Here is a 12,687-nt window from a genome sequence, read left to right on the forward strand (position 1 = left end):
GCATCTTGTGAATGACTAAATCTGCATCTTATGCATTAAATATGTACTTCCATTGACAATTAAGCTATTTACATCGAAATATATCAGCTCAGTTGTTCAATAAATATACAGTTTTGCTTTCTATTTTGAACTTATCCACCGTTTAAGCTAAACGCCTTTCGAACAACCGGCCCCTGTTGCTTAGTGGCTGTAATCTGGAAAGTGCCTAATTTTATTGTTCACACAATATTGAATTCAGATGATAATGTCAGATGATTTGCTGCCTATATGGATTGCAAGTCAAAAGACCATAAAACCTCCATCAGAAGTGCGAAATTGGATCCAAAAAAATGGGATCTTGTAAATAGACCTTTATACTATTGCCCTCAGATTTTCTCACGTTATAGACATCCAAAAAATCAATATTGAGGAAAAAATGTTTGGGAAACTCTATTATGTATTCCAAGTTATACTGACAGAAGAGATCTTTAAAAGATGTGTTAATGCTTTTGATCGAAAACTAGGTCTAATCGTATGCTTTCACATGGAAACGATTAAGCTACTTATATAAACTACTTTACTATATGCAGTATATTCCATTAATCGAAGTGAATAAGTATATACTGCTTTATGAACTAAACTCTGGTGGTCGGTGACTATATACGGGTATATAAGCTTAAGAATAACAAGAAAATAGTAATATTTCAATTACTTCCAACACCGAAGTTTTCCTATCGTGTGGTAGCCGTACTCTGGATTTCCAATATAAGTGCCAGTATCTCCGAATCTTACTTCCGTTACCGGGAGTGTGTTCTTGTCTGTCAGATAGCCACTGTCCTCACTCCAAACATTGTTATTTTGATCACAATTACATCCTTGGCTTCGATCTAAACAACTGTTGGTCATTCCACAAGCGCATTTTCCACTGTTTGGACTTGCTCCTCCCCAATACTTCATTTGCGATCCTTGTCGTGATACCCACCAAGACGCTGGTGCGCTAAACCAAAAACCAGCGTTGTAGCACTTATACTTAACAAATTGCTCGCAACGTGTGGATCGGGAAATAATTGCGGCAATCTGATCCATGGCGATGTCGTACTTAATTTTTCTGCGGTATGAACCATGCACTTCGTAACCATCCACCTAAAAAATCATGAAACGTGGTCATTTTGTAATGGTCTAAAATGGTGAGTTTTTAGTGTTTGAAAATATTGTCTGTAAGGACGAGTACTTCATGTAAAAGATCAATGTTTGCAACGATTGCATGTATGTTTTTTAATTTCCTCGCTAATGTTTTTACCAACGTTGTTCTTCGTTTCTGAAAGCGATTGATTCATGATTTAGTTGTATCATTCTTCGACAAGTTTCTCAAAACAAATACAGTTTGAAATGCTTCTAAAGCATATATTGTAAAAAAAAGTGTCTCTTTAAAGTTTGTATCTTTAATTTAGGGTTTTTTGGGTCAATGCAATTCTTAAAATATCCGATCAATTTCGATAAATAAAAACTTTGTTGTAAAAAACCTAGGAAAAAATCGCCAAAAAAGTTCGATGAAACGATGTAAAAAACGATGTAAAAAATTATGAAAATTCTACCTTGATACTTGTTTCACTGTCATGTCCGATTTCAGTAACGCCAACACCATTCTTTGAGGTCATGTCACAATGCACTTGAATTTTAGTTGAAAGTCCCTGATTTTTTGGATTTATAAAATATTTTCCACTTTTTGACGATGGCAGCCGTGTTTTCACGCCTGAACAGGTTGTTGGTAGGTACAATACATCAATGCGGCTTAGAATTTCTATAATTTTTATAATAATGTTTTCACTAATCAGAAATTTCTCACACGTAAGATAATGCAGTATTTGTACAGTTCTAATATTATGTCTGTATACAAAAATGCCATTTAGGTTTTACCAATTAGATTAATATCAATTAACCTTACTAAAAATTTTTCATTATAGAAGTTTTCGAAGATCTCGTTTTTTATTTCTAATACGAATGCATTAGTGTATGCCAGGATAGTGCTTGGCCCGAGCCGAACCAAGGCTACTAATTCCGTCCGAAGATTTTAATTACACCCGGGAAAATGCTAAATTGAAGTTTTCCGCCATTATGTCATGGACGTTGGGGGACGCTTTTGTCAGTCATGCGCCAGTTCGAGACAGTTAAGACTGGTACCTAACAAATCTAAAATTTCGGTGTGTCGTAATAATTGTCATTTTAAACCTCTTTTGAAAATAAATCTTTGACCTTGGATCATCCGAAAATTAGGTAAAATTGTTGGAAAGAAAATTTCAAAAGATGTGTCGTCAGACAAAAAAAAACTGTGTTTCAAATGGTGGCAAAAACTACGATTTTAAGACTGTTTGGGGTGTTTTTCGAACGACTAAATGGGTAGATTTTGGGCTAATAGTCATGTACATGTTGTAGGTTTGATATGTAGACTTATGAATAAATGGTATGACATGCTAAAAGCTGTTTTAAATTAGCAAAAGAAAGTATTTTGAAATTTGAGTTTAAAGGTGAATTTGGTTAAAAAAACAGTTGAAGTTTCGCTGAAAATTTGAGATATTTGGAACTGTTCGTAATACATTTTTGTACTTGATAGAAGGATAGAGATCTTACTTATTATTTCGATAATTCAATAGTTACGAATGATTATGCTTTTTCTACTTTTCAACAGAATTACTGACAAAATTACATTACTAAACAAAATTTCATTTCACAATATTTAGTCAATAACCTTTCATTTTTGGAAATATATGTTAATTGCCTCAAATAAGCGAGAGGGGTTTTGCATGCATGAATTTCTAGTTAGTTTACCTTGATCTTTGTCTTTAAGTTTTTGAATTTTCTTTTCAAGCATATTTATTTCCTTTTTTAAAGACCGTGTTTCAAATTTGAGCGCTTTGTTCAATTGGATGACCTACAAATCATGGAGATTGTGTTTCAACATTATCGTTTGATAGATGAAATGACAATTTCTAAGCCTAGCAAAAATATTATTTTATAAGAATTCACTATATAACCTCTTTCTTTTTACTCAATGCTTGCCACTTTGATCCCTGATTGACATAAATTTGTTTATCATCTTTACGGTAAGATAGAAGGCCTGGAACATTTGGAGTCTTTTCTAAACTTTTCTTGTCAGACACGGTTAATGTCTGTCAAACAGAAAGCGAAGCTGTTAAAACAAACGCTAAGAACATCTTTTTCAACAGAATAATGATCTGTTGATCCCTTTCGTTGATCCAGCCTTAAACCGACGATTTAAATTGTGGCCAATCCGGCGAATATACTTACTCCCTCATTTAAAAATGCATTGAGATGTTCGGAGCATGACCCCTGAAAAGGATAAAGCTGTGAGTACAAAAGGAACCTATTGCGTTTAGTGGCTCAGTCGGTAAACCTGTGATCTTGAATTAAACCCAAACCTAGTTCAAATCCGGCATGATTTATATCATTTACCTTGTGTGGCGTGCCTGTTTTCGAATCAATGAAATACATTTCAGATTTCCCAGCTGAATTCTTCATCATAAACTCCATGCATCTTTTCCACAGTCTCTTTGGCATTCTGTTTCTCACCCAAAACCAAGCAAAAGCATTCTTTATCACTTTTCCACCATTAATTGCAGTACATTTAGGACCACAGTAGTTTCGTAGTCCACCTTTGGGACCAAAACACGCACAACACTATAGAAAAGGCAAATATTAATGGATGGACAAAGGAAACAGACAAAAATACTTCAGTAGGCTTTGTCCGAAATGATAGATACAAAGTGACACGCATGCAAGTTCGTTTTTTTAGTTTTTATGAAATCTTTTTCTGCATTAATAACATTGAAATCTTTTTCTGCATCTAACATTGTTAACATTGTTTTTAGTCAAAGGACTGCTCGATTGCTTGTTTTTTGCAAGTAAAACAACGTGAAGTTGCAGTTTGATTTTACAGACCTAAGTTATCAAATTTTCAGACAATTTGGTGCGTGCGTGACCGAAGACGCGAAGTTATAGGCATATTTTTACGTTATAAACTTTCAAATATGATGTACTGGTAAACGTACTGTGCACGAATTATGAAATCAACAACATGTGTTGCAATTACCATTATGATCTTACAATTTAATATTAAACATAGTTTTTGTTTCGTTAGGTTCGTTTCTGATACGTCCTGTGGAATTTCACAAAAAAAATATTGCCAAAGTGAACTTGAAGTGAAAATTTTAATCAGTACTAGATACAAATGTAATTTTTGTGAATGATAAGTATTTTAGAATTGAATTTTTATCCTAGAGGTTGAAAGGGTGTTATTTTCGAGTCGAATTATACACACTTCAAATTCAAGACAGGAACATTTGATAGAAAAATGAGTGAACTATCGGTCTTCCGGCAGGAATCGAACCAACGCTTTTGCGATGCCGGTGCAATGCTCTCGGCAATTAATAATTAATAATTCTACTCGAAAATTAAGACCCTTTCAACCTCTAGAATTTACGTACATCGAGTGAAGTGCCAAAAATCATAATTGAATTTTTATCCATTAACTGTTTCCTCAGTGAAACTAAAAAAAATCATATTGCAATTTTACCTTGTCTTGATCACATCCAATAAATGCTGTCGCATCGTGATTCATTCCAGAATAGGGTGAAATTGCGCTGAAACTGTAAAAGAAAAGACGAGATTGCATATAATTTATTAATCATCATTCCTGCACTAAGAATAGGGTGCAATCTGAGATAATGTTTTCAATGTTCTATCTATTTCTCATATCCAGTGATACTTATTTCAGTATTCTAGAAAGTATATGCAAATAGTATATACCTATATGACCCAAATTTATCGTATCGAAATCCGAGTGCATCAGAAAATATTGCATAACCATGTTTGCAGTCATTTTGAAGACAGTAATTCATCCGTCCCTATACGAGAATAAGATCAGTGTTACGGCCCATGACAAATCTTTTTAGTGCTGATGCTAATTTTAACTAGTGGCAAAGATCCTCCGTCGGTTTTTAAATTTCCGGGCTTTTTTACCTTTTTGTCTTTTTTGCATTTTGGCACCTAAACAGTCTATATTCGTAACCACCCAGACATTCTAGGAACTCCTTTTCGATTTCAATTTGTTTTTTTATTCAATAAGCACACTGCATGCTTACATTATATGTTTACAGTGATTTCGACATTGTGAATATATGGATTAAGAAAATTAGATACATTACCCAACCCAATTTTTGATGAGTATCTGGTCCAAACTTTGAGCATGTGAAGTTTTTAGTCACAACACTTTGAGTCATTAGATCTTTAACAAATGAAATATTTCCAATTCCAGCTTGAAGATATGGACAACTGTTGTTATGAGCGGAAAAAAGATTTCCCAGGATTCGCTTTGCGCTTAATCGGTACAGCCTAGAGTAAAACAATTGCCAACTTTCCTGACTATTTCATTCGAAGTTTCAGCAATTCTTAAATTATTGTTCCATCTATTTTCTTATCAAAACCAAAGCTGCGGTTCAATTAGATTCTAATAATCATAAATCGATCTCCATTTGTCCACGTTACATTTCATGGTACCTTTCTAAGTGTTTTTTTTTAAATTTGTATATACATATATAATTATACAAAATATATATACATATGTATATTGCGCCCAATTATACTACTACGATTGCTTACCACCGCTACTTGACCATTCTAGCTATTCTTACCAGTCAGCTTTTGTTCCTTCGAAACTTTTATCTGTCGAAAATTGTACTCTAAAATCTAGAACTTTCATGTCACCGAGAACACTTGACCATTGTGGAGGTCCTTGGGGGTAAACTGGAGTCGAAGATGACGGAACTGTCCAGGTTTGGGGGCTATCTTTCTTTCCGACCAAGGTGAATCCCCCACCATCCGTATGCACATCACACCAAACCTAATTTGTCCAAGAAAATGGTTTTAAAGTATATGTATATTTATCGTTTTACGTATGTATATTTATCGTTCCATGCGAGAAGTACCACGTGTATTTAGAAGTCATAACACGTGAAAAATAGATTTAATACTCCAGCTGAAATTAGCATTGCAATCATGTTCATCTCAATAGTTATACCTTGTGTTTGGTTCCATTTGGCAAAACAATCCAATAAAATCCGTCCTTTGCTTCAGGCAATTGATCAACAATGTCAGGACAATCCCGGGCTGGGTTGAATATCTCACCCAATGTTGGGGAACCTGTGGTATGAATATGCATAAAACTATTGTTGATAAGAAACTTATAAAATGGGAGTATATAATCGATGAGATGTAATAACAGATAAATTGATGGCTTTAGAGACTATCATCCATTTAAGTGCACGAAACATTTCGTTACGAGTGTAAATCTCATTCAAAACAATGAAAAGCTTTAATCTAAAATTTCAGGTTATTCTAAATGTTGCATGTAACTCCTACGAAAATATTTTACCATCAGCAAATTTCCATTGAGGTATGCCTGAAATTTTTTCTGTGCAAATCATCAGTTTTAACTGTCCTGTTCTGCACTTGTGCTTGAGATGTTGACCAATGTTGCATTTTGAAAGCGTCTGCAAAGAAGTCATGCGATAAGATCACAAAACTTATATTCAGTAGCACGAAGAATGGTGTTCACTTTTTCTGATACGAAACCTAATAAAGTATTTTCTCTTAATTACAATATTTTTTTCTATAATTTGTATACGACATTGCATTCCTTGTCTTCGTCAAGTTGAAGCTCGACTAAGGGCAAAATTGATGCAGTTATTAGCCACGCCTATAAATACAATAAAAACGTCGTATGCTTCGCTGAATGACATAGTGGCTGATTCTCAAATCGTGTAGACTAACGCCTGTATTCTAAAAGCTCACTCACACTCAAACTCATTGAGTGGGAGATCTTAATCTTCTCATAACGTTTCAATGGCGGTATTTCCAGCCTTGATTTTCAGTGTAAATAGTATGAGTGTATGAGTATGAGTGTGAGTGAGCTTTTTGAATACAGGCGTAAGTCCTGCATCGTCAGACGATGTCTTAAAGAGATGGACAAGCCCATGCGATTTGTATCTGTCTATAGGGTATAGTGTATTACGAAATATACTGTGTATAGTTCGTTTAGCTTTTTCCAACGCTTGTCTGGTTTGGATCATCCTGCATGCCAAGTGTGCAAAAATTTTGTTATGTTATAGGGTTAGGGATACACTACCATCGATGTTGAAATTCAAGTCCCTAGCCGACGTAATTTCAATGGGAAACTACGACTCGACGTGTTAACAAAAGGCGGATAGTAGGATGAATAGCTAATTCAAAGTACAAAGGAAGTATATAGTTTCAGCATGCTAAGAAGAAAAATGTAACGAAGCAACTTGATGATAAAGTATAGTTGTTGCCTCTCGATTACTCAGGATAGAGGCGACAAGAATGGCAGGAATGTGGTATAAGGAAGTCAGGTTTTAGTCTATATACACACGTTTGTGAACAACATTGCAAATGCTTTGTTTATCAATCAACGAGTTCAAACATCTTCCTTCAGCTTCTTGAGAGCTTGTCTCTCTTTGTATAGACTGACATCAAATGCGACCACGAAGTAATCTTCAAGATAACAAATGTTAATAAACAGCTAAAAATTGCGATGTATTTGTTCAAAATGCTGCTTGCATGTATATATCTGCAATGATTCATTTGCTTTATAGCTTTGCATGAGTTGACGTAAATACATGCAAAAATATGGTCATATACGTTGGCTATATGCCACGAATGAACCAGGGCGTGAAGCGACAATTTTCCACGCAGTATGCGTTTGTTTTGCACACAACACCATTTCCCAAATATTTGTTCACCATGCATACACTCAGCGAGTTTAAACATCTTCCTTCAGCTTCTTGAGAGCTTATCAGATCAATCAGATTGACACCACGTCACTGACGTCAGTCAAAATTAGTTCCTATTCCCTCAATTTATTGTAAAAAAAATCTCGGCATAACGCTATTAGTGCAGGCCACCGGGGGGGGGGTATTGAATTATAGCAGCTGCCCTATGAACACTCAAGTCCCAAATCAGTTTTACACTACTTTTCACTGACCTCAATCAAGCATGCGGATGCAGATTAAATTGTGTAGGAATGAACAAAAAATTTCCCAGCTTGTAATATTAAACTAACCATTTCAAATCAGATGCTTTGAAGGGCAATTATCTCGTCCTCCCCTAACGACGATTGTTATGCGTTTCGTTAAAATATTGTTCCGTGTAATATAATGTTACAGCCTAAAAGCCCAACTTATATACAAATTAGGTAAAGCTTATATTTCCGTGTGCGTTAATTGTAATTCAATTGCTTCGAAATTAGGTTAATGAGCCAAGAATGACATTTCAGATGTTCTATAGCGACTGTTGCTATATTGCGCCCAATTATACTACCACGATTGCTTACCACCGCTACTTGACCATTCTAGCTATTCTTACCAGTCAGACTGTTATAGTACTTGCATAATCAAAGCCTTTCGTAGCATTTACATGCATGCATCTTGTATCAAATCTTACATTCAGAGGAAGCTGAAAGAAAGCTATAGTCGCTTAAGCCAGATGCAAACTTTTACTGCAACTGTTTGAAACATGCTGCAGATATAACTGATATAGCAGAAATTAGATAAAAGGGTTGTAAAATGTCATGTAGCAATACGTAACTAACCTTGTTCCCTTGCGATAAAGAAGGGACCACAAGAATATTCAGAAAAGCCGCAAACATCAGCATTTTCTGCAAAACTTTTGCAGACATGATCATATTGTGAATTTTGGCTACCAAGCAGCGAGTTCTAACACTTCCTTCAGCTTCTCGAGAGATAATGATTCACAGGATGGTGTCGCCTGCTTATTAGATTAATCGGAACTCATTCAAATAGTTATGATGCATACATGAATATTAACTACCAAATGTATATTTATTTATTGATCAAGGGCGTAGGAAATAAGTGAAATAAACATGATTTGAAGCTTTTTGACATAAATAGTACATGTAAATAGCATTGCACGAGTTAACGCCGTTAATACATGCAAAAATGCACAAACAGAATATACTCAGTGGCTTACCGCTTAGAATCAAGGTAATTATTAAGGAGTCAGACATGTGGTTGTTCATTTGTCAAGAATGATCACATAAAATTATTATATCTGCATTTCGGATTTTCCTTGTGGTCACATAGATATGTATATAGCTAATTCAAAGTACACAGTATGAATAGGCCTTTATTATTTGACCATAGGCGTTTTTTACAGGAGTGCGTGTATTATGGATCTCGCAACCCATTTATAAAATTTATATATATGGTCATATGCGTTGGCCTATATGCTACGAATGAACCAGCAAGCGACAATTTTCCACGCAGTATGCGTTTGTATTTTCACACAACATCATTTTCCAAATGTTTGTTCACCATACATACATTTAGCGAGTTTAAACATCTTCCTTCAGCTTTTTGAGAGCTTATCAGATCAATCAGATTGACACCAGGTCACTGACGTCAGTCAAAATTAGTTCCTATTCCCTCAATTTATTATAGTGAATCATATATACTAATTTTGCAATGCTCATTCAAGCTTCGATGAAATTGACGTCTGGATTTGAATAGATCAAGATTTTTTAATTAAAGATAAAATTATCTATACTGTTGTTTTAGCTATCCACAAGGCGCTTTTCCATCAAACCAAAAGTACCGACACTAATTAAAACTAATTTAATTTCGAAATGCAAAATATCCGGAGTAAATAGAATTTCAGTTGTCTTCATTATTCGTGTTTAAAAGCGTTTTGGTACAGTATAACTCGACATACATTTCAATGCTTTTTTGGCTTCTCTTGTTTCAATAAACGTCCTAAACTCTTCGTCATTTAAATACATCTTGCAATATATAATCGGATCCAGCCCACGGTCACTTATATACGGTATACTCTCTCAATCTCTGCCTCTGGTGAGCTCTTAATCTTCGTGCATTTGTTCTTGTAGAATTTTAAGCTGCAAATTGTAGAATTCTTTTGGGCCTTCCTTCGGGTCAAAATCGCTTGCCTGCCATCCACATTGTTTCAATATCCTCCGGGCTATTTTTTCTACTTTGGGGGGGGGCTACTTTGTAAAACTTGCGACAAAGTTTTTCAATTGAAAGCAAATTCTTCCGTAATGTGGTTTTTCCTGTGCTGTGTGCTCCACATATAAACACCCGCAACATTACTAATAACTTATTTGGTATATTTCTCGGTTCAAAACCTTTGATAACAAAATTTTAAAATCGTAGATGCATTAGACTTTCTATATCTGAGTACAATTTCGTTGCCGGCGAATTAAAATTAAGATGACGTAACCAAAAGTTGAAACTGAAAGTTTGCTATCCAGCGTCTACGAATTATTTTTTCCGTGAATATACGAAGAAAATACGAAAGTCCCGCTATTAGATAAGGTTTTATTTAATCAATTGAAAATATTTTATTGGTTATAAAATTGCATGTCAGGGCAGGTCATTTTATAAACATCTAGAAATCGATCGATTGAAATGAACAACCGCTTCCGCCTTTTCTCCGTAAGTTGGTTAATTTCCTGGAAGACCGAACTGAAAAGCTGTATACTTGACCTCATTTATTGCAAATTCGGCGTTCTTTATCGATTTCAATAACTGATTAGATGACTCAAAAAACTTTCCACAATTAAAAATGCTTTGGCGGTTTATTATTGTGTTATAAAAAATTACAATTCGAACAAAGAAATTTACATAGTTGATTTGCTATGTTGCGTGTGTTTATATGTGGAGCTCATAGCTCTGGCAAAACCACATTACTCCAAAGTTTACTCGTAGAACCTGGCCACGATTTTCATGTGGTGAATGAAATAGCCCGGAAAATACTCGCCAAAAATGGATGGACAAGACTTCAATCCGAAGATAAATCCCGCCACATTTTACGAGTTCCAGCTGCAAATTTTGCACAATTTCATGTGCCGAACCTAATGTTAATGAGCTGAAGTCTTCGGTGTCTTAGGCCTGTTTCAAAGGTCGCATTTTGCATGTATCGAATACAATTCGCTTGAAGTAAAAGACAAGTAATAATAGCAAGTAAAGATTTCTAGAAATATGCCATTTTTTGACTGTCGCTGATCATAAGGAATAGAGCCCGCAACTATTTGAATTCAGCACATGCGATATTTGAAATGACGATCGGATTATTGTTTTGGGTTTTAGGTAAAGTAATCTACGCCTGAAACAGGCCTTAAAGTCTGCGACAATTTCGTCGGGTCATAAACGTTCACGAAAAACTCGTGATATCTGCAGTGATAGAGGAAAGCAAAAGCCTATTGAATGATCTATTTAGCCAAAGATTAAATATTGTTTAGCAGTATGCGTTCACGTTTGCCATATAACATTAGCTTGTAATGCCTGGACGGCTAAAAGTGTATGAAGTCGTTCAAGCATTAAATTCTTTACGAGAAAAATATACTGCAAAGCTGAATTTACTGCTTTGCTAAATACGACTGCAGTGGCCCATTGCTCTCTTACATCAATCAATGCTAAAAATCACGAGCTTTATGTAGAATTATGACTTAACTTATTTAAACTGCGATTTATCTAGATGAAACGCAAAGTTTATTAGCAGTTTGGCATTTGCCATAAACTGCATTGTTTTGACTTCATGACTCACGATCGGGAAGACAAAACAGTCCTTGACCGTCTTCATATTAGTGCTACGCATTATGCATATATTGAGATTAAATGTGGTGTTGCATGCCTGTTCTAGCTATCTGGTGCCCTTCATTCAATGCATGTCAATCATGTGATGAATACATTTCTTTTATAGCCTTTTTGATAAGAAACTTTAAATTAGCGACTCTCGTTTCCAAGCATAACTCTTCTATGACGTGATAGTGAATGTTGTGATCTTTCAAGAACTGCTCAAATAATTCGGTGAACTGGACCAGCTCATCCATTCTGGGCACCATTCTTCTTCTATTTTCCTCAACACATTCTGCATGAGGCTTTAAGATCACAGTCAATGTGTTTGATGCTTGATGCCTTGAAATAGTTTAACACCCGGAATAAGTGAATTTATACGGAATTTCAACGACATGCCAAGTACCAACCAGCGGGGCATTTGAACCCATGAAGTTCTATGCAAAATCATTTCTATAAAGCTTCTATGTAATCAAGGTATTTAACATAAAGCTTGAAGAAGGTCAGTAAAATTGTCCGAAACCGTTGTAAAATATAAAATTTTACCTTCAGTTGAATCCGGAATTAACAATTTTCAAATACAGTTTGAACATTTCTGTAAAATCTGACAATGTCAATTGCGCAAATCGTTTAGAAAGTATGTCTCTATTTGAAATATTGTATAAGAGGTTTAGCCCCCTACTGGTTGAAAGTCGGGGGAATATTTAGCTTAGTCCGAAATCTTTCAGTTTTAATATTGCTTAAATTGGGTACATATTATATTTGTTCATCATACATGTAAAAACAAATATTTCTAGTTTAAAGAAGTTTACTCGATTTCATCAAATTACGATTTTTCCATACTCAAATGTAACTTCTTAGTGGTTTGACTACCTAACTCAATAGTCCTTTTATTATTTTCAACTTTTTCTCCGTTTTGTTTGGATTTAAAAATACATGGCTATTCTGCTCGAAACATCACTCAACATACGGTATAACTAACTTACATTTCAATGCTTTTTTTGGC

The 12,687-nt window shown here is 35.0% G+C and overlaps 1 protein-coding gene across 1 annotated transcript; it reads right to left on the reverse strand.

The window, feature by feature from the left end:
• Positions 1-376: 376 nt before the first annotated feature.
• LOC114525736 lies at positions 377-6,566 on the reverse strand. The gene is made up of 12 exons (XM_028547155.1): positions 6,428-6,566; positions 6,074-6,195; positions 5,688-5,896; positions 5,202-5,388; positions 4,804-4,901; positions 4,571-4,643; positions 3,451-3,675; positions 3,286-3,327; positions 3,012-3,146; positions 2,806-2,908; positions 1,575-1,780; positions 377-1,122 (listed from the first exon to the last, which is right to left on the reverse strand). The coding sequence occupies exons 1-12, from the start codon at positions 6,558-6,560 to the stop codon at positions 688-690; spliced, it is 1,968 nt and encodes a 655-aa protein (XP_028402956.1). The 5' UTR covers positions 6,561-6,566; the 3' UTR covers positions 377-687.
• Between the last annotated feature and the right edge of the window lie 6,121 nt (positions 6,567-12,687).

This window comes from Dendronephthya gigantea, unplaced genomic scaffold (assembly GCF_004324835.1).
Source record: "Dendronephthya gigantea isolate DGI-Jeju-01 unplaced genomic scaffold, DenGig_1.0 000035F, whole genome shotgun sequence".
Taxonomy (NCBI): domain Eukaryota; kingdom Metazoa; phylum Cnidaria; class Anthozoa; order Malacalcyonacea; family Nephtheidae; genus Dendronephthya; species Dendronephthya gigantea.